General features: G+C 34.7%; 1 protein-coding gene across 3 annotated transcripts in view; it reads left to right on the top strand.

Moving 5' to 3' along the window:
• The window catches only part of GRID2 (glutamate ionotropic receptor delta type subunit 2), a 1,611,884-nt gene that overhangs the window by 1,051,124 nt on the left and 537,941 nt on the right, over positions 1-22,819 (top strand). For all 3 annotated transcript variants that reach the window (XM_054682694.2, XM_054682695.2, NM_001164703.1), the window contains 2 exon segments: positions 7,083-7,244; positions 20,588-20,707. In XM_054682694.2, coding sequence (XP_054538669.1) covers positions 7,083-7,244; positions 20,588-20,707 — 282 coding nt within the window.

Consider the following 22,819-nt stretch of genomic DNA (forward strand, 5'->3'; position numbering starts at 1 on the left):
AGAAAAAGCCTCTGTGGTTTTTTTTTCCCTTTGCACTGGAGATCTCAATATGTCAATCTGAAGGGGGTGTTACACAAAGCAGGCACACAGGACAACAGCAGGGAGCCTTAAGGAGCCCTCTTAAGCAAGATACAGGGGAAAAAAATCAATCAGATAAACTAACTCATATAACCTGTCAGTATAGGACTCTTCCTGCAAAAACAAATCTGTGCCATAAAACAACTCCTAAAGGTATCACTGCAGTATAATGCTAGCATATAAGTTAATATTTAAACAATAACCCTGAGATATTAGCAAATATTAAAGTCATGGCCAATCTTAGAAGTGAGCAAAACCTAATATATTTTAGAAACTTGTTCTTTAAAATATTTACCATAGGAAACATTTTAGTACTTAGAGATTTTCAGTTTTAACAGTTTGGAAATATAACCCTAGGAAAACTAGTTCCTCTCTAATAATACTAGATAAATAAGGTGCTTTTGCAAAACTAATCTGAAAAATAACCCCACAACCTCCCTATCCTTAGTCACCTTTGAATTTTTAAAAAAGGATTTGCCATTTATCCAACCATTTCTTCTAATTACTATCACTGTAGTACGTGGACTGGCTCCAGGATCATTACCCTGTAACTTTCTGTTGCCTACTAGATTTTAAGCTCCTTTAGAATAGGTCCTTTCCATGGCCAAGTGCAGTGGCTACACCTACAATCCCAGCAATCTGGGAGGTCAAGGGGGAGAATCACTTGAACCCAGAAGTTTGAGAACAGCCTGGGCAGCATGGCAAAACCCCATCTCTGAAAAAAAATAATAATAATTAGCCAGGTGTGGTGGTATCCTCCTGTAGTACCAGCTACTCAGGAGGCTGAGGTGGGAGAATCACCTGAGCCCTAGAGGTCGAGGCTGCAGTGAGCCAAGACTGTGCTACTGCACTCCAGCCTCCAGCCTGGGTTTCAAAGTGAGTCCCTATTTCAAAATAAATAGATATGTCCCTTCAAGAACCCAGCATCATAAGTACTCATAACGTGCTTCTCTACCATTTCCTCCATCATAATTACCACAGTGCTTTGGATCTGTATGAATATATATGTTTGAATGTAATTAAGGAGAAGGCAATAGTCAAAGTAAATCTTCTGAAACCTTAACAACATCTCTTTAAATTTCAGTTCCACCTTTATCTATATGTGTATTAGTTCATTCTCACACTGCCATAAAGTACAGGGAAGAGGTTTAATTTACTCACAGTTCCTCAGGGCAGGGAAGCCTCAGGAAACTTACATTCGTGGTGAAAGGGGAAGCAAACATGTCCTTCCTCACATTGCAGCAGGTAAGACAAGTGCTGAGCAAAAGGGGGAAAAGCCGCTTATAAAACCATCAGATCTTGTGAAAACTCACTACTATCATGAGAATAGCAAACGGATAATCATCCCCATCATTTGATGACCTCCCACCAGGTCCCTCTTATGATACATGGGAATTATGGGAACTACAATTCAAGATGAGATTTGGATTGGGACACAGCCAAACCATATCAATATGCTTATAATGTCCCATGTTTGCATTTTAACTGGTCATGGATATAATTGATGTGAAAATGATAGAATTCTAAATAGAAAAAAAAGAAAGAATTTTGATTTAGAAAATTATAAAATATTAAAAGTTGTTTTTGTTAAAAGAAGTATCAGGAAATGAAATACAAACTTAAGAAAAATTATTGACTGTGTCATTTAGGGACAGCAGAAATTATTTTACAGCATATTTGCCTAACAACATAATCTTTCCATTTCAGTTGATGAGGACTTCAATATCTGTGAACAAATATTTTATTTATGTCTATATTCCTAATCTTACCTGAAACAATAAAGTATGGGGAAGCACCAACTTCCTCCTGACTCATACCTTCATCTTGGTCCTGTCAAACCCACAGATGGAAGAAAACAAGAAAACTACTTTTGCGTTGAGGATTTGTTACATGTGAACATCCCTCTTATGTGTGATAGAATTTGATCTCTAGACTGTTACCTATTTTAATATACATAGAGAAGTAAAATTTAGAAAAAACAGAAAATGCATTTCACAAATTTTTTAATTAGTGTCCAAAGACTGAAACCCAGGATTAGCTTAAGTTGCAAAATAAATATTAAAGAACACCTTTTAACTAGAAAATGGTGTTTTTGCAACATATGTAACAAGCAGGAAGTGATCCATTTACTGCTTAGTGGAACTAATGTTAGTTTGGCTGCTAATGGAGAGAAAACAGAAACATTCTAATACTTTGGCTCCTTTCTCCATCTAAGAAAAATTGTCTTCAAATTGGGAAGGTTAGAGTAAAATTCATTAAAATAAAATATTCCACTGGTTCAGAAGGAGCAGGGAGATAGCAAGAGTAGGGGCACTGCTTTGAATTAGGCTTGCCAAATAATTGCTCAGAGTAGCCAATCAGCCAGCAGGAACGATCAAAATATGATAGCTCAGAAATACTGGAGAAACACTTAGGAAGAGGACCAAGGTACAAGAGATTGGTGTATTGTCCCAATTACTGAAAGGAAGGAAAAAAGATTCTCATGGAGTTTAGCATATTAAATGTTACTATGTAGATAAACTGTAGAATATATTATTAAATCAATGGTTTGGAGTACCTCAGATAAGACAACAGGGCTTCCTTAAAAACAAACACTGCCAAACTAAGCCTTTATTTATAATTTTTTTTTTTTTTTTAGATTGGGAGAATGTCATAAATCTATGTGTTACATGTTGATTTTTATGTGGTGTTTGACAAATTTTTACCTGAAATCCTTAGGAAAGATATTGAAAAGTCTTGACAGAGTGATGACACTGAAACATTTTCACCAAAGGGTTCCTAAAGGCAGAAGATAGTGAACACTCTGGCCTCAGATAGAAAGCAAAATAAAGCTCGAAAATATTTAAGTCTCATTATTACCTTTAAAAGTTATAACATTTGTGTATATACAATTAAAAGTAATACTTCAAATTATTTGCCAATTAAACTAGTTGTTTTTCTCCAAATATTCAAACAAAATTGATATCTAAATAAATCAATCAAATCTTCAAGCAATATTGATATGACTAGAATATGCCTTAGATGTATTCGGTGGCTTTGAGTACTTCCTGATATCCACAACCTACCACCAGGGTTTCTTTTGTCCAGAGTTTGAGGATTGTAGAACCAGATGAATATTCAAACTGCAGTGATAAACATTCTATTCCTGAAATGCAAGGAACTGTCTATGGTCATTCACAAGATTCTATTCTTGGACCTAATATTTTTAAAATGTCTATCACTACGTGAATGAAGATGAATAAAACATGCCTATCAAATTTGTAAATGGCATAAAGCTAGAAGAGAAAGCTTATGTTGTATTAGATAATCAAGTTCCAAATTGTTAGTGTTGACTGAATAATAAGCCTAAATTTGAAAAAGCACAGATAAAGTATAGGTTCAAAATCAATTACATGAAGAATCCTGGTTTGACAGCTGTTCAGATCCCTTAAGTTGAAGGTAAATTCAGTGTGTGTATCACACAAATCATATTTGCTGTAACTATTTTAATATAATCGTGGTCTCTATGTCAGAAGAATTTTGCTAAGATAAAGAGATCTAATGTCTTACACTATTCTCTCCTAGTCAGATCACATCTGTAATAATGTGTCAATTCTGGATACTAAATTTTTAACAGAAACATTGAAACACAAGAGAAAGACAGAGAAAGAGATCTAAGATGATCAGCCTAGAAACGATACCAGGTGATGAAAACTAAAAGAAAGATATCTCAAAGCAAGCCACAGATGGTGTCAAATATTGAAAGCTTGTCATGTAGAGGAGGTGAGTGTGGAGATTTGGTGATGTCAAAGAATAAGTGTAGTGCCAGTAAGGTAGGGAGAAATGATTGGTCATATGTGACATACTGGAGTCTATGATTTTAGAGGTGATGTATGTTTCTGTCCAGTAAATGGTCATTTGTGTTGGTTGAGGCCTAAGTAGAAGTGAAGATCATCTGTACAGAAATTGAAGTGACCTTTTAAAATGATGAGAGATAGTTTGGTATTATTGTGAAGGAGGAGTCAAAGGCCTTACAAATAAAATAAAATGACCAAAAGATCAGTTAATGATGACAGAAAAAAGCAATAAAGTGTAGCATAGGAAAGAGTGTGAAGCTCAAAGAATGGGCACTTGCCTGCAAAAGAAAAAGTGTCAGATTAGGAGGGGTAATGAAAAGCTCAGAGAATATTACCACCACTTCTTGATCCTGCAGTTTGGAATGTGGACAAATGAGGAGACGTAGTCATTTATTGAAAATGCCTGTCATATAACAGGTATGAAGCACTCACCTTTAAGACTAGCATAGATGCTCAAAATACATGCCTCAGGGTCTGCAAAAGAGAATGTGCCCCAGCAGTGTCAGGTTTAGATAGAACCCAGGTTACCAGATTTTTCGTGTCTCAACGTCTGCCAAACACACCTAGCTTTAAAATTGACTTTCTTTTTTTCTCCTCTCTCCATCCTTCGTCTTCTTTTACTTGACAACTGTTTATCAAAACCCAAATATGTGCTAGGCTCTAGGCTAAGTCTAAGAGAAATAAATTACGGGGAAAAATGGAAGAGAAAAGATGTACAGTATGAGTCCCCATCCAGGAGGAATTTATTTTTTTGTGGAAAAGGTAGATTTAAAAAAGAATTTAGTATTCTGATATGTTTCAAAGACGTATGCACTGTGTGTTCCGGTAGATGAAAAGAGGTGCTCAACCTTGTGTAGGATAAGGAAAGAAAATCAGAAGTTGGCAGGGTAGGATTCTCCTAGCATGTAAGCTTTGAACCAAATATTGAGAAATGTTAACTAGTTGGAGAAAGGTAAGGAGATAGCGAGGGATGCTACCCCAACAATCTTTTTTAAAAAAAAATATATATATATATATATATATTTTTTTTTTTATTATACTTTCAGTTCTAGGGTACATGTGCACAATGTGCAGGTTTGTTACATACGTAAACATGTGCCATATTGGTGTGCTGCACCCATTAACTTGTCATTTACATTAGGTATATCTTCTAATGCTATCCCTCACCCCTCCCCCAACCCCACAACAGGCCCCGGTGTGTGATGTTCCCCATCCTGTGTCCAGGTGTTCTCATTGTTCAATTCCCACCTATGAGTGAGAACATGCGGTGTTTGGTTTTTTGTCCTTGTGATAGTTTGCTGAGAATGATGGTTTCCAGCTGCATCCATGTCCCTAAAAAGGACATGAACTCATCATTTTTTATGGCTACATAATATTCCATGGTGTATATGTGCCACATTTTCTAAAGACACATGCACACGTATGTTTATTGCGGCACTACTCACAATAGCAAAGACTTGGAACCAACCCAAATGTCCATCAATGATACCCCAACAATCTTAAATACACGTTCACCAAAGGGAAGAGTAAAATAAAGCTAGAAAAGTAAGAGGAAGCAAGTTTCAGGCAGTAGAACCAGGAGGGGTTAGGAAAGGCCAGAAGGTTGTGTATTATTTTGATTTCCCTGGACATGTATCCTTCATGTAACTTCTATATTTTCCTGTTGGGTCTTTACTGCCTAATTCTAACCTGAATGTTGATTCATGGACTAGTTTTAGCTGTATAGCAGACTTCAGCCATTCTTTTGTAGTCTATCTAGTAATTATCAGGCAAAATGGGGAGTGGCTGGGATAGGGAGTGAAAATAGCCAGTCCTAATACTTCCTTATGAAGGACAAACTTGTATTGCACATAATGCATTGAGTGTTCAATGTCTCTTCAAAAAAGGCCTACGAGTATTATACATATAAAATGATATTTAACAAACACAAAGGATTGAAGATTTACATGGTATGTAAAAGAAAACTCACAAGGCAGTGTTAGGAAGTTCTTATTAAAAGCTGTGCATTGCATCAGACTCTAATTATCTCAATAGCCAAAGCTTAGTACCATTCTGTGATGTGGGTAGACTATTTTAAAAATTTCCTCCATGATTAATTATAACCCGAGGACAATCCATATAGTCTCCTGTATGTTTTCAGGAAAAACCGTGATAACAATATACTTTCAAAAATCTGAAAAACACAAATGCTTTAAGATGGAATTAATTTTCATCACTACATTGATTCCTCATTTTTTAAATTTTATATAGAGTTTTTCCTTCAGAGGAAATATAACATTAAGCAGCTTTTATTGACCTAGGATTCCTTTTGGTATTATGTTTTCCAAAAAATTTTTAACTTCTTTGAAAAATAAGCACCTTTGGTGATTAATTGACAGTATAAATAGTAGTTCTGGTGAAACTTAATTGTAAGAATACAATTAAACCTTAGCAAAAAATTGGCTATAATTTATTTTTCAATCTATGTAGAAAGAAGTTAATAACATGGTTGTTTCAGAAGAAGAAAGTGTTAATGTAAACACACATTCACAAACAGTTAATAGTTTATGGTATTTGTGAAATCAATGAATTGTAATGCATGTGTATACCTGTATAATTTTGTATAGATCCTTGATCACTATAATACATATAAATGATTGTGTTCTTTCATTATTTCATTTAAGAATCTCCATATACACAAACATACACACAGTAGACTACTTCTTTTTTAGGTACCTATGACATTCACATATGAAATCAAGTTGATATTTTTCCATCTGAATAACTAGAATGCAAAAACTTAACATATTCAGAAAATGTATTATTCAGTTTGCCCTTCCAATCTTAAACCCTTAGATTCTTACCTCCTCAGAGAGAAATAAGGGCCAATGATTTTCTAAGGTCTAACACTAACAGCCTTATCTCTGTCGAAATTTCTTTCTTTCTTTTTTTAATCTTCTCTTTCACACCTAAATAAGCTGAAAAAGCAATTGAGGCATACAATCAGACAAGACTTCATTCTCAATGACAAAATTGCCCAGGAAATGACAAAAGAAACCTTCTGCTTAATAACCCAGTAAACCAGCCATGTATGACATGAACAGAAGCAGTTGAGACAATTATTTTTTTTCCTTATTCTTGATGACTGGTGTCAATGATTCTGATGATCACTTTCTAATGTCTTTTCAGATTTCCAACCTTTACATATATGACACGGTGCTTCTGCTTGCTAATGCTTTTCATAAGAAGCTGGAGGACCGAAAGTGGCACAGCATGGCAAGTCTGTCATGTATCAGAAAGAACTCAAAGCCCTGGCAGGGTGGGCGCTCCATGTTGGAGACCATCAAGAAGGTAACTTCTTAATTTTCATGTAAAAAGGATATGGTAAATAATTATTTGACATATTTTAGAAAAAGGGTTTCCTCTTTAATATTTCTACAAATTCTAAGCACAAAACAGTGTAATGGGGAAATTAAATATTGAAAAAGAAAAAAGGTGAGAGAGTCATCAACATATAAAAAGGGGAGGCTTCCTTATTTATTTATAAGGGAATTTTAAGCAAGTAAAAAAAATTGTGGTTGAGATATACCGACTTGACTATGTCATTAGCATTAGAGATACTGAAATTGTTTTGGTGCCTGTCGCAAAATACAAAAGGCTTTTAAAAAAACACACGCCATCCACTAAAAAAATTAACAGTAGACTTAATTAGCACTTTTTCAGTTAGATAATATACATGGTAAGACACTGGATGTGATGGCCTTTAATTTATCTCATGATAAGGATAGGATTCATAAGTAGATAATATGTTGCAGCATTTGTGAACTATTTGGGGTAACTGATTGCATTATTCTTCTTCACTGTCAATGTGTTGCTTATTCCAGCTGTGAATCTGTTTGGCTTAGCTACCTGTTCCATTCCCAGAAGGCAGTTTATGTTGTTTAGCTCCTCTCAGTGGTATAAGCATTCTGCAGTTTATTAGACTCTTTGTCATGTCATCCTTCTTGACATTTTCCATTTGTCTTGTACCGCCTCTTGGATTTAAAATGAAATGATTAATAAAACAAACAAATTCTCCTATACCCTTTACACAAAGGAGACAGACATTTGGAAGTTTATATTCTGTATTTTACCCATCCTTTTTCTTTCTGCATGTATTTTCCTTTCTTTCCTGAAACCCAAAGAAAAATAGCTAGTCAAATGAAATATAAATGCCCTTAAAAAGTCAGAGTAAAATATAAAAATTTAATATTAGAAGTGAACTAGGTGTACAAAAACTAGAAGTAGAGGAAATAAATATTTTAAATAGAGAATAGCCTGGATCTTTCTCTTGGTACTTGTATCAGTCCCTTTTCTGCTGTTCTAACTGATTACCACAAATTGGGAAATATATAAAAAATGGAAGTTTTTTGGCTTATGATTCTCAAGGCTGGGAAGTCCAAGACCATGGCACCCACATCTGGAGAGGGTCATCTCATGGCAGAAGAGCATCACATGCTGAGCAGCTGCACAAGATAGAGCGAAAAAGGGGGCCAAGACTTCCTGGATAACTAATCCACTCCCATTATATGGGCATTAATCTATTTACGAGGTGACATCCTCATGATCTAATCACCTCAATGTCCCCATCCTTAATACCATTGCAATAGCAATTAAGTTTCAATGTGAGTTTAGGAGGGGACACTAAAATCATAGTATTCCATCCTTTGACCCCCAATACTCATGTCCCTCTCACATATAAAATATATTCATTCTATCCCTATAGTTCCAAAAGTTTTAACTTGTTTCAGCATTAACTCAAAAGTCCACATTTCAGAGTCTTATTTAAATCAGATATGGAAGAGACTCACATGATTCATCATGACGCAAATTTCTGCCAGCTGTGAAACTATGAATTCAAAACTGATTATCTACTTCCAAAATGCAATGGTGGGACAGTCATAGGATAGACATTTCTATTCCAAAACAGAGAAATAGGCAAGAAAAGAACAATAACTGGTCCTAAGTAAGTCTAAAACCCAACACGAAAAATAATATTAAGTCATAAAGCCAAGAAACAATATCCTTTTACACCATGTCCTCATTTCTGGATACGCTGAGACAGGGATTGGGCCCGCAAGGCCTCAGGCAACCCTGCTCCCAGGGCTTTGCTGGACCCAGCTTCTGCAGCTTTCACAGGTCAGAGTCACACGCCGTTTTAGTCCTACAGTTCTGTGGTCTTAGGGATGGTCCCACTTCCATAGCTCCAGTAGTCATTGCCCTAGTGGAAACTCTTTGTGGCAAGTCCAAACCCACATTTTTACTCAACATTGTCTTAGTACGGGCTCTCTGTGGTGGTTTGACCCTGGAGACAAGTCTCTGCCTGGGTCTTCATGCTCTTTGTGACATCCTTGGAAATTTTAGTGGAGGAACCCATAGCCAGAGTTCTTACACTGTATGCCTGAAGGTGTAACACCATATTGATGATACCACAGCTTACCACTTGCACTCTGCAGAATGACAGCCCAAGCTTTACCTGGGTCCACTTGAGCCACAACTAGGGCAGGTGAAGAATGTTACACTGGAATAAGGGGAGAAGAGTTGCTAGGTGGCTGGACAGGGAGCCCATGATGAGTGCCTTGGGCATATCCCCAGAAATCATTTTGCCTTCCGAGAGACTGTGAGGGCAGCAGCAGCTTCAAAGACTTTTGAAATTCCTTTTAAATCTTTCTCCTATTGTCCTGATAAATAGCACATCGCTCCTTTGTAGCCATGTTAATATCTTTAGCAAATAGTACTTGACTGCACCCTTGATATTCTCTCCTTAATATTTTATATATATATATAAATTTTTTTTGACAGTCTCGCACAGGCTGGAGTGCAGTGGTGCAATCTCAGCTCACTACAGCCTCTGCCTCCCGGGTTCAAGCGATTCTCCAGCCCCAGCCTCCTGAGTAGCTGGGACTACAGCCACATGCCACCACACCTGGCTAATTTTTTGTATTTTTAGTAGAGACGGGGTTTCATCATGTTGGCCAGGCTGTTCTTGATCTCCTGACCTCATGATCTGCCTGCCTCAGCCTCCCAAAGTGCTAGGATTACAGGTGTGAGCCACCATGCCTGTCCCTGAACATACGTTTTCACTCTTTACATAGCCACCCTGTAAGTTTTTCAGATTTTTTGTCTGCTTCTCTCTTTAATATAAAATCTATCTTTAAGTCGTTTATTTTTCTCACATCTTATTATGTTATGTACAGGTAAAAGTAGCCAGGCAGAAGCCTGAATGCTCTGCTGTTTAGAAATTTCTTCAACCAGATATTCTAGTTCATTGCCCCTAAGTTCTGAATTCTACAAAGTCCTAGAATATGGCCACAATTCAGCCAGGGTGTTTGTTACTTTATAGCAAGGATGGCTTTCAATCCAGTTTCCAATACCCTATTACTAATTTCTGTCTGAGACCTCACCAGAATGTCCTTTTCTCTCCGTATTTTTATGAGTATTCTGGTCACAACAAATTAAATAAACTCTTAAGAAGATTCAGACTTTCTCTACAGCTCTCCTCTTCCAAGTCCTCACTAGAATTGTTCTTAAAGCTCTATTCACAGCAGTACAGTTTTTTTGCTAGTCTGATCCTTCAAATTCTTCAAGCCTCTACCTTTATGCAGTTCCAAAGTCACTTCCCCATATTCAGGTATTTATTATAACAACAGCTCCACTTATTGGTACCAGTTTTCTCTCTTAATTTGTCTTCTGCTGCTAGAATACCATGGACTTCGTAATTTATTAAGAACAGAAATTTATTTGGCACACAGTTCTGGAACTGGGAAATCCAAGGGCTTGGAGCTGGCATCTGATAAGGGTTATCCTAGGTGAAAGGACACCACATGGCAAGCAAGCGCATGAGACAGAGACAAAAAGGGGACCAAACTCTTGTGACAGTTAACCCATTATTGTTATTAATGCAATAACAGCATTAATCCGTTCATGAAGGCAAAACTCTCATGATCTATTTATCTCTTAAAGTTTCTACTTCTCAATACCATTACAATGGCAATTGCATTTCAAGATGAGTTTTGGTGGGGATTTCAAACCATAGTAATGCTGTGTCTTCTTTGCCAAGGATAATTTTAATGAGAATTTTGGCTGTTATCAACAAAAGTACTTGAGAATTAAAAGTATTGAATATATTGGCAGAGAAAGACTTTTCAACTGAAAAATGAATAAGTCTAATCTAGCCTCAAGGTGTTGCCAAAATCTTCCAGCCTTATCTATGTAGAGAGCTGGCAGGTATAAATCCAAGGGAGGTTGTTGAACATGATTCTAATCCTGCCAATTTATTAATTCATGGTTTGGCTAGGATGCAGGAACCTGAATATATTTCTTCTTCTGAAGCTTTCATACCAAGACAAAATAATAGTTTAGGAGGTTGCTTAGAAAACACTTTAGTGAGAGGATCAGGAGGAAGGAAAGAGAGACACCATAATATGTCAGTATTTTTCATGTAGAAATTCAATATATAAGATATTGCTGTTAGAAAATTTATAACCAAAACGATTATTTAATACAATAATTATGAAATTTTATTTTGTGGGACTATGTGTACATTTGTCCCTGTCAGCTTCTGCCTCAGTGTCACATTTTAAAGAAATATATCCATTCTTTGTGTCAAGAAACTCAGTTTGAATAATGTACATGATTACAAATGTTCAGTTTTATATTTTTGTCTCACATTTCAAACTGACTTTAAAAATGGATTTTTAAAAAAAAAATTGGATTACTTTTTGCATCATATGAGTGTTTTTGGTCACCTATTTAGATGTCAATGCTGGTGATACTCCACACATTAAGTGAGAAAGAAAGTTCATTACTCACATAGAGACTCCCAGGAAGAGCAGAATGGCCCCAGACAGATTCAGGCTGGTTTGGACAAAACAGAGGGAGAGGCCTGGGCCTTTTTGTTGACTAGGGGTTAGGGCTGGCAAAAGGTTCCCACTCATGCGGGCTGGAGATTTGAGAAGCTCAAGTTTCCTACAGGTGTCAAATAAGTAGATGTAGGATGGCCTTTCTTAATCAGACTGTACAGATGTGGGGCCAAAGAAAGGGAGGGTAAGGCTTAAAAAGTAGTCAGCAGCCAGCAACACAAATGAGGTCAGGCTGTTTATTATGATGGGAATATTCTAGTGTTGAAATTTTTAATTACATTCAAATAAATACAAAATGCCTATATTAAGGGCACGCTACATACACATTAAAAATCTGTGTGCTGCTGCACAAAGTACAAGCAAGAAGAGAACAAGTTTCTCTCCCTAAATTAATTTCTATTCTTATTATGGGGAATGAAACAAAAGAATTAAAAATAATGTCATTGACATAGTAGTATAAATGTCTAGTAATGGGCAAGGTTTCTGTTTCTCAGGTACTCTTGTGTACCTGAGCTTTATAATATATTATATGAATTGGTAGAATAAGTGCCTCCTCATTTTCATTCTTTTTTAAAAAATTAGCAGTTAATGCTTGCCTGTTTATTCCTGCCAAATATTATCAGCAGCCCTGTGCCATTGTTATTTACGTGGATGTTGTATGACATTTTTGAAGGAATTATAGTTTTAAAAATATTGAGTCTTTCCATCTATAACATGGCATCTATCCATATAGTTAGCTTTTTGTAATCCTGATTAAAGATTTATAGTGTTCTTCACACATATTTTCATTCTATTTATTTCTAAACTTTAATAGGATGTGTGTGTATGCATGTGTGTGTGTGTGTGCATGGTATCATAAATGAGATATGTTCCATTAGATTTTCAAACTGGTTATTGTAGGTATTAAAAGAAGATATTGATGTTTCATATATTTTTTGACTGACCTGATCAACTTTCCAAACTTAATTACTGGTTCTCTTGTATTTTTCAAATATACATTGATATCATTGTCAAATAAAATTAATCACTCCAATTCTAATACTTTACGTATTGGCATAGACTTAAAAAGCAGCATGCAACAAGTATACTCTTAAACATACCAGGAGCATTATCTGAAAAGAGGATTTTAAAAAATTTTGTAATGAAAGTATTCTTCTATTTTTGTTTTATTATATTATGTAATTAAGTTGTTTTTATTAGTAACTTGTACAGTTATAGAGTAGCAAGTCACAGTAAAGTTAATCTAACCTTTTTACTCTATTTTTAGGTGTACAGAACCGAAATTCAGAAAAATTAAATGATGTACTAAGTGTTGCATAGCTAATTAATTTTAAATACCAGGTTTTTTGGTTTCTAATTTGGTGTCTGTGTACTTTACCATTTACCATTTTTCTTGTTCATGGCAATCATTTTTATTCACTCCTGTCAAAGTCACTTGGCTAAACATGCACACCAAGAAATCATGGGAATAAACACCCTCAATTAATATTATATAAACCCTATTTAAGTTTTAATATGGCTTGTTTTTCAGTCTTTAGTTTATTATGACAAGCTACATTGTTGTAGCTTCTCATGAAAACTATATTTATATATTGGGAAAGAGTTTTCATGTAGTATAATTTAATTTGTTAGTGTTATGTAACCTAGAGCAAGCTTTCAAACTTTTTAACTATATAAATACAATCAATAAATTTGAGCTGTTCTGAAAAAAAGTAGGAGAGGATTTCCAGAGACACCCACCACAATCAGCTCTTAGAGCTACAATTTGAAAACCACTCCCCTGGGGTATTTATAAATCAATTTGCCCAGTGCAGATCTACCTTCTTGGAATAGTGCCATGTCATTGCAACACGAGTAGCCTGCTTTTATTTACAGAAGTGTACTATATTTAAATAGAAATCATTTTTCATTTTTTTCTTAGTGTTAATATTTTTAATACCGAAACAATTTTCAACAGGGCAATTCATTCATGTATTAATCACTCTTTTAACAGGTATTTATCAAATTTCTATATTATAGAATGTACTGTGCAAACTCATTTATGGAATTACCCCGCACCCCCTGCCAAAAAAAAAAAAAAAAGAAATTTAGAGGCCAGTAGTGAATATTGACTAACTATACAAAGAGCTACACTCTAAGGCCAGAAACAACAAAAAGACCCAAATGTGGTAAATATAGGATACTGTAGAATCTTAGAGAAGAGTGTAATGTGCTGTGGTACATACTGAGATACTTGCTTCACAGCCAAGAAAGACATCTGAGCCTCCGTTCAGGAATTGCCATGGACGGGAATTGTTCCACCCTCTTTCTAGGGGCAGCATGAATCCAATGAACAGTCATTGCAAAACTAGAAATGTCTAAGTTCATTTCTTCAGGGGACAAATATGAAGGGTTATCTACAGACTAGTACATTGGATGATCTAAACTGGTATTGTATTTGCATCAAACTTTCATCTCTTCCTCTGTCCAGTCCCTCTTCCCTCACTCCATTGCAAGTGCTCTCTCAGTAGCACTTCAAATAAACCTTCTGCATACAAGCAAATCTCCATCTCATACCTGTTTCCTTGAGAACCCAACTTAGAAAATAGATTAGAAATATTTGCGTGGAACTGATAGCATCTTAATCGAAATTTGAAAACTAGCAGGCTTAGGATATATAAAGCTATGGAAGGAGGATATTTCAGGTGGTAGAATGCTGTAGCTGATATATCTATTAGACTAAATCATTTGTACAGTGACAAAAGTTGATTACCAGAGTGCAGAGAACACATAAAATTGTTTTGACTGGAAAGTGATTTAGGAAAAAAATTATTTTGTGGGTAAATGTAAGACACTAAATAATTTTTGGATAAAATCAGACCTGAATTTTAGAACACCTTTACCTCTTTTATTTAATTTTTTTAAAAGCTAAGAAAAATCTTAGATTCAAAATTATGTGATTGCACATAAAATCACTGGACATTTTCTATGTATTCTATATTAGTAAGTGAACTAAAATGTAATAGATCTTTAAATCAAATTCTTTTGCATTGTCTTAATTGACCAATTTCTGTTAAAATTTTTGTAATTATTTTTAATATGGAATGTGGGAAAATAGAAAATATCAGTTTATGCAATATGTCAAATATTTAAGTACCAGTACATTTTCTTATATTGATATATGTTGAGCCCAACATATATCAATATGATATCTGATAGAGTTATCTTGATATATGTTGATATCTCAAAAAGTATTTTTTGAAATGATAAAAATATTGAAATTATACCATTTCTTACATGGTAATTTATTCATTCAACAATTATTTATTGAATGCTACCATATGTTGTACCATAAGATCAGAGAATAAGGAAGGAAAATAGAAATATCAAAAATAATTACAAGCATGATTTGTTCTACAAAAGGAGAAATACCAAGTGTTCTAGAAATATGTCATTGGAGGGCCTACTTAGGCCTGAGAGTGATAGATAAGTGGAAACGTTTAGGCTAAGTATGCATTAGCCAAGAAAGGAAAATGAAGAGTATTCCAGGAAAGGGGAAGGAAGAATGCCTCATGCAAATGAAATAGAATGTTTCTAGGCTTGTAGGAAAGAGAGCTTAACACATTGAAGCATCTGAAATAAGCCCAAGGCAGCCAGAATAGAGACATGGCTTCTAATTAGCTAAAAGGGGGAAAGACCATCAAGGGTTTGAAAAACGATGTTGAAATTTCCAAATTTTATTCAAGGAATAACATGACACTGAAGGATTATTATTATTATTATTTTTTATTTTTTATTTTTTGAGATGGAGTCTCGCTGTGTCATTCAGGCTGGGGTACAGTGGTGTGATCTCAGCTCACTGCAACCTCTGCCTCCTGGGTTCAAAGTGATTCTTCTGCTTCAACCTCCTGAGTAGCTGGGATTACAGGCGCGCACCACCACACCTGGCTAATTTTTGTATTTTTAGTAGAGACAGGGTTTCACCATGTTGGGCAGAGTGGTCTCGAACTCCTGACCTCAGGTGATCCATCTGTCTTGGCCTTCCAAAGTGCTGGAATTACAGGTGTGAGCCACCACACCCAGCCGACACTGAGGTATTTTAAACAGGGTGGTGATAAAATCAGATTATCCCATGCTTGCCAAGTAGAGAATTCTGCAACCGCCATTGAACCAGACTGACTGCATGACAGAACACCAATTAAGAGGCTAATCCTCTTACTTAGAGAGGACCTGGTTAGGTTGTGGGCCATGGGATGGATAGAAGTAGATATCCTTGAGGATATTTACAGGATTGAAATAAGATTTGGTGATTTAATAAGTGTGTGAGGAAGACAAAGATTAAAATAATGATTCCTAGGTTAATGGTTGGGACAAAATGAACTCTAATAAGTTGTCATGTTTGGTTTTGTGGCCTTTTAAAAAGTCTGCATACTTAGAGAAATGGAGACATTACTTTTTGTTTAAAGCACTATGTATCGTTTAGAATTTACAAATCTGAAGGAAAGAGAGAGAATTTAGGAAAACATAATCTGGCTTACCACAAACAGTATTGTCTTGAAATATAAGGTAGCCTTTTTACAAAAATGTGTGCAAATAAACTTTTTGTCATGGGGATTTAAAAACTGTCATCCATGCTCTCGGAATAGGCCTCTTGTCAATTCACCAAGATACACTCCAGCTTCAGGTCATTTTAATCATAAAGTAGGTAAACTGGAATAGATTTAATTTAATTCAGTTCAACATGCCCTTCTGAGCAATTCTCTCTATATAATATGTTATATTGAACACACAGTTTACATAGTCCAAAGGAAAAAATACGAGACACAAGATGAAGGTTTCAGTTTGGGCTCCTCAGTTAACCGGTTGAGTTAGGGCCTAAGGGTCCCCTAAGATGGAGACAGCATGATCACAATGCTTGTAACTTCCTGTTTACTTCTCAGCTGGCTGTGGGTCTCTATTATGAATGACTATTTGAGTGTATATGTATATATGCAATATATGTATATATACACACACGTAATGTTACATGGCAACTCTAATTTTCCTAGATATTTCACACAAACTAGATTCTTTGTATTTGTCGTCCTCTTTTTTTTTGTTTGCATCTTGTATCTTAGTTTCTATTTACCCATAAAAATATTTGTTTGTTGGGTAGAAAATGTGGTATTTTTCTGGTTAGGGGTTTTTCTCTCTGAACCTGATGCTGATGAAACATGAAGGCATCAGGGCTCCCTGCTGAGTCTGGCACCTCCCAGAGTATTCACTGCCTTGCTGGGCCCATGCTTATATTAACAGATTATCCTTGGTTACCACACACATCTGCAGGTTACAAGGAACCTAGAAATATGTATAAGGAAATTAGACGAGTATGATAAATATTTGATGTCCCACGTGATCCTCCAAAAGTATCTCTTAAGTTCCTTTGCCATTTCAAGCGTAGGAAAAGATCCTTCATCATAAACAGAATGACATAAAGTCTCAGTAATTTTTTTTTTACTTTTTCCCCAACTTTTCCTAGCCATAGGTGAATAATACATTTTGCCTTTTAGAAACTCATTGTCCAGTGGTAAATTATTCTCAACCTCTGATTCTCTTCTTTTAATTTTTCTACTCTTTGCTCTCTATATTTGATGTCCACTGGTATTTCTATATCAAGTGGATGGATGAAATTAAAACAAATTTTATTTCATATTTTTAAAAAGGTTTACTCTGGCAGCAATTTTTACTGCCAATTTAAAGGACGTGTAGAAATTATCTGTATGTGTTATTCATACTACCAATGTCCCATTAGCTTATATTGTTGAAAATCTGCTGCATCACCAAGAGATAAAAAATACAACCATGCATGCACAAAAATAATGACCATTCATTACCCCTTGGCTAGCACACATTTTCACCAAGGCTCTGTTTTCAAGGTTAATTTGAGGATAGATGGAAAAAAGCTTTAAAGCGCTGGAATTTTCTAAGGCAATCCAAAATCAGAGAGGTTAAGTCTGGGTGATATAACAATAGGTTTTAGTTAAAGGGTTTATTTGCTCGAAATACTGACCTCTGAATCATCCCTGACATCTTCATGAGGGAAGGTTTCACTGATTTTACATGCCAACGGCTCATTAGGAATATAGCATAAGGAAAATAAATTACAAAGTCATAAAGTTGAGCAAGGTAAGTAAATGCTGCAGCAAACTAAATGCAAGTCCCCCAATTTATTGTTTTCTGTACCTTGTTCAAGTAAACTAAGTCATTCAGTGGAAGATAAAGTAAAGGATAAAGGCATGACCTGGAGTGGCCATGTGGGTATTGATTGAGAATAATAACACAACACCAGATTAGTCTAGTGCTCAAATGTGTAAACATTTTAGGGATATAGTAGTTTTATGTAGCAATTATATTGATATATGATATCTTTTTCATAGAAATAAGCTACTAAAACATAAATTTAAGATTCTGATATAATTAGAAGATATTAATCAGGTAGACGTGTGATTATGAACAAGAAAAACTTGTATAAAAATATTCTGAACACAAGTTTTTGAACTTACTTGTAGTAATATAAGCTATATTTGTCAATCAAATTCCTACAGTATTTGTCATTTGGAGATACTAATGATAATAAGATGCACTGCACTTACTTCAGTCTTTAAAATATAATCGGATGTTTTGAGATATTAACAGTGAGCACATACTGGAATAGATTGGCAAGAATCAGGTATATTGCCCTTATCAAAAATACAAGCAATCAAAGGGAACAAAGGAGAAAAAGGAGGAGACATTCTGCATGGCTCCCCAGGTTCTTTCTTCCCACACTGGAAATGCTGATTCGGTCTCCAAGGAAGGTTTCATAGGTTTATTTCTCACCACAGGGAGGATTTACATTATGAAACATTTCCATTTTTACCTAAGAAAATGTAAAGCTTCAGGACATTTTCTGAGGAGCCACAAACCATTAATCCATAGATCCTGGGTTTATTTACTACAGTATTTTTTAGCCTGGGATATCCTGCTAAGGGCTTTGTATAGATAAGGAATCTTCCACCTAGTAAATATTACCAGTCTGTTTACCTGGAGTTCCAATTGGCAGGGAAATTAGACCAACCTTCACCCTCAGTTGCTGCCCTATACACACACCAGTGAAAGGAGTGAATACATCCTAGACCAGCTGCTTAACTTTTTTCTCTCCAAGTACTAATCAATGAAAGGTAACTGAGTTGACATTTGCAAAAATATTTTCCAAAGCCATCTAAATATTTAAGCATATAATAATTTTTGGCAAACCCACTGAATTTTAATTAACAAAACAAGATTATTCCAACGATTTCTAAGAGAACTAAAAATCCTTCAAAAATAAAGAATTAAGTAACAGTGGAAGTAATGATGATAATAGTATTTAAGCTCTTACGAAGCTTAATATGTCAAGAACTTTTCAATATTCTGTACATGTATTATAAGAATCAGAATAATCTTCTGGGGTAGGCACTATTATTTTCCCATTTAACAGATCTAGTGTTTGAGGCATAAATGAAATGGCTTAGCCTGGTTTACACATCTAGTAGATTCCAAAGCCATTGGTGAAACCCAGGAAGTGTGACCTATGTTCTTGACTGCTAAATCATGCATGAAAATCCACTAGGATTTTTATTAATAAAACTAGATAATAGAAACTGGCTGATTAGGGAATAATAGTAAAGAATTAATTTTGTTGATTATTACTATTATAAAAATACAACAATTAAATATTAAAATTAGTGATTCAGGTAGGAAAACATCAATCAAAAATAGTTTATTGAACTCATCATGAACTTTGCATCAGGTGATTGGGCTACAAGGCACAAATGAAGTAGAAGGAAAAGCAAATAGCATAATATTACTACCAGCCAGAAAAGACTGGAAATGGAGTTGCAGGTTATGTCAAGTGAGATATATTTAAATATCAACATCTTAGAGGTGATAATTAAAACAATTTACAAAACTGAGATCATTTGTTTTCTAAATAAATGTCATTACTAGGCCAAAATTTTAAGTTAGACATATTTTAGCATTGAAGTGACTCAGAGTGCGATTTTCATTTGTAAAATCCTAAATAATATGAAGGCTGATAAACTAAACTGAGAAAAGAATGATAAACAAGAAAGAGAGAAGTATGACCTACATTGCCATCTGTTGGATAAATGAACATCTGTCATATTGAATGAAAGATGAAGCTTGGAACTCCCAGAGAATCTCAACAGCCAGCACTACCCGTTAAGAGCAAAAACAGATTTCAAGCCTAATTTAACTTTCTTTTATTTTTGATTTGGAAAATATATTTAAAGAAGGGGCAAAAAAATCAGCCTCTAATAATCTAGAAACCATGGATTTTAAGATCCCCAGGTATAATTTTAGATCAAAATTGAATGGAATTGTGCTAGAACAAAGAAGATTGTTGAAATCTATCTTATATAGATTTTATGCACTCCAGAAGCATCTTGTTTTTCAAGATGGATCCATTCAAGTCACAAGGTATGGTGGCAAAAACTTGAGCCTGGAACTTAGTCTGAGCTCTAACATGGTTTCATTTTGAGCAGTCACTTGACTTTTGGGGTCTAAATTTCTGTTTTTATGAAAAATAGATGAGATTGGATTAAGGAATTTCCAAAGTTAGGTTCAACTGTACTCCTGTTTATGCTGTGTACCTATTTTAAAAAGTAGTCTGTTAAAAATTGCTTACTTTAAATATTATTTTATAGATAGAAGTAGAGTTCCTAGAAGTTCCTTTTATGTTTATTTATTTTTTTACTTCTCAAATTTTACATCAGTATCTGTTCTCTCCTTTAGGGTGGAGTTAGTGGGTTGACTGGAGAGCTAGAATTTGGAGAAAATGGAGGCAATCCCAATGTTCACTTTGAAATCCTTGGAACCAACTATGGAGAAGAGCTTGGCAGAGGTGTTCGCAAAGTAAGACAAGACACACTGATTAATACGCTTTTTCCTATACTATGGTTTTGCTTGATTGTTTTCCATGCAGTATGATCACAGTACCCATTAAAGTCAATATTGTAGTGTGAAAGAGAAAGCAGGGGGTGGGGGGAAATTAGGCATTGAAATGACTTTAAATATTTACCAGAAGTATTAAGCAAGAAATTCTATTTCTGACTTAGAATAATGTAAAGGAAAAAAGTAATCTGAATCTTGCCTAGGGAAATAGCATCATCTTTCATTTGTTACAATAATAGTTTTTATAAAATAGTAAATTTAATATTTATACACTTTGTAGCTGCTTGGTTTTTAACTTGTAACATGTACAAAATCAGAATAAGAGCTTGGATAAATTTCATATAGTAAGACAGAAAGTCTACTGCAAGATGTGACATTACAGTATTTTACCTTCTGTATGTGTCATGTAATATGTAGAAAATAGTTTGCAGAAAATGAACTCTTGTTGGATACTACTGATCACATGTAAGAAGAAGCTGAGTGCCAATAATGATGTTTCATGAAATACTGGGACAATAACTTTCTCAAGGAGAAATACAAACACCCTTATATAAATGATGTTTCTATAATTCGGATTTGCTATATATAAATTTTTGATATATATATCAAATATATATATTTATAGCATTTGATATATATAAAAAATATATATATAGCAAATCCAAATTATATATATACACATATACACACACACATATAGATATATTTGGTAGGGAAATATATCAAATCATATATATATCATATAAATATATCAAATCATATGTATATATACACACACATATATGATTTGGATTTGCTATCTATCTATCTATGTATCTGTCTATCTATCTATCTGTCTATATTTGGTAGGGAAAAGCCTAACATAATTGAGTGTGTATGCAGAGCTGGTAACTGTAAATTTCTAACTGTCTAAAGTTGATGACATTTAGGGTAAGAGGTTCTTTTTTTTTTTTTTTAATTTATTTTTTATTTTTTTTATTTTTTTATTTTTATTTTTTATTATACTTTAAGTTTTAGGGTACATGTGCACATTGTGCAGGTTAGTTACATATGTATACATGTGCCATGCTGGTGCACTGCACCCACTAACTCGTCATCTAGCATTAGGTATATCTCCCAATGCTATCCCTCCCCCCTCCCCCCTCCCCACCACAGTCCCCAGAGTGTGATATTCCCCTTCCTGTGTCCATGTGATCAGTAGGTATTTTTAGTGCTGAGATGTAAGATGCAAAACAACCTAGACAAAATGAAGTGAGGAGTTATTAGCAATACAAATTTCTCAATAAATTCATGCTAATATGGATGAAACTATCTTGATGCATTTAAAATTTTTGTTTTATAGTGAATAATATGAAACATATAGAAAACTACATAAAACACAAAGTTTAGTGAATTATTTTAAAGGAAAGAACCACTACTGTGGTCAAGAAATAGAAAATAGCCAGGATTCTCAACCCTCCCATATGCTTCTCTCTGATTACCATCAGACCATCCTTGTCAATAGTGTAATATTTAGACTGATTTTTATGATGTTAATTTATTTGCATTTAAAATATGTTTTTATCACCTGTGTTTACATCCTTATATAATTGTTTTGTCAATGTTTCAACTTATGAATGGTCTCAAGAATGGGTATATCCTTTTCTTCTTGCTTCTTGTGTTCAACAGTGTGTTTATGTTATTGATCCTTGTTGTTACATGGAGTGGCAGTTTATTCATTTATATTGCTGTATTGTTTTCTACTGTATGGATTTGTCCCACACCACTACAGTTTGTTTCCATTTTTAGACTGCTATAAGCTGCTGTTACAAAAATTCTTGGATATACATCTTGGATACTTTTATGCTTGTATGTGTGTTTCTGTAGGTTTTGTATCCAGAAGTAGAACTGCCTGCAATATAAGAAACCATATCTTGAACTTTACCAGATAACATCAAACCCATTTTCATAGTAATTTACTAATTTACATACCACCAGCAGTGCGGGCATTGCCCCACATTCTAATCAAGTCTTGAATTTGTAAGACTTAAAATTTTATTAACTTATTGGGTGGATATAATGATATATCCTCAT

The sequence above is a fragment of the Pan troglodytes genome, chromosome 3 (assembly GCF_028858775.2).
Source record: "Pan troglodytes isolate AG18354 chromosome 3, NHGRI_mPanTro3-v2.0_pri, whole genome shotgun sequence".
Lineage (NCBI taxonomy): Eukaryota > Metazoa > Chordata > Mammalia > Primates > Hominidae > Pan > Pan troglodytes.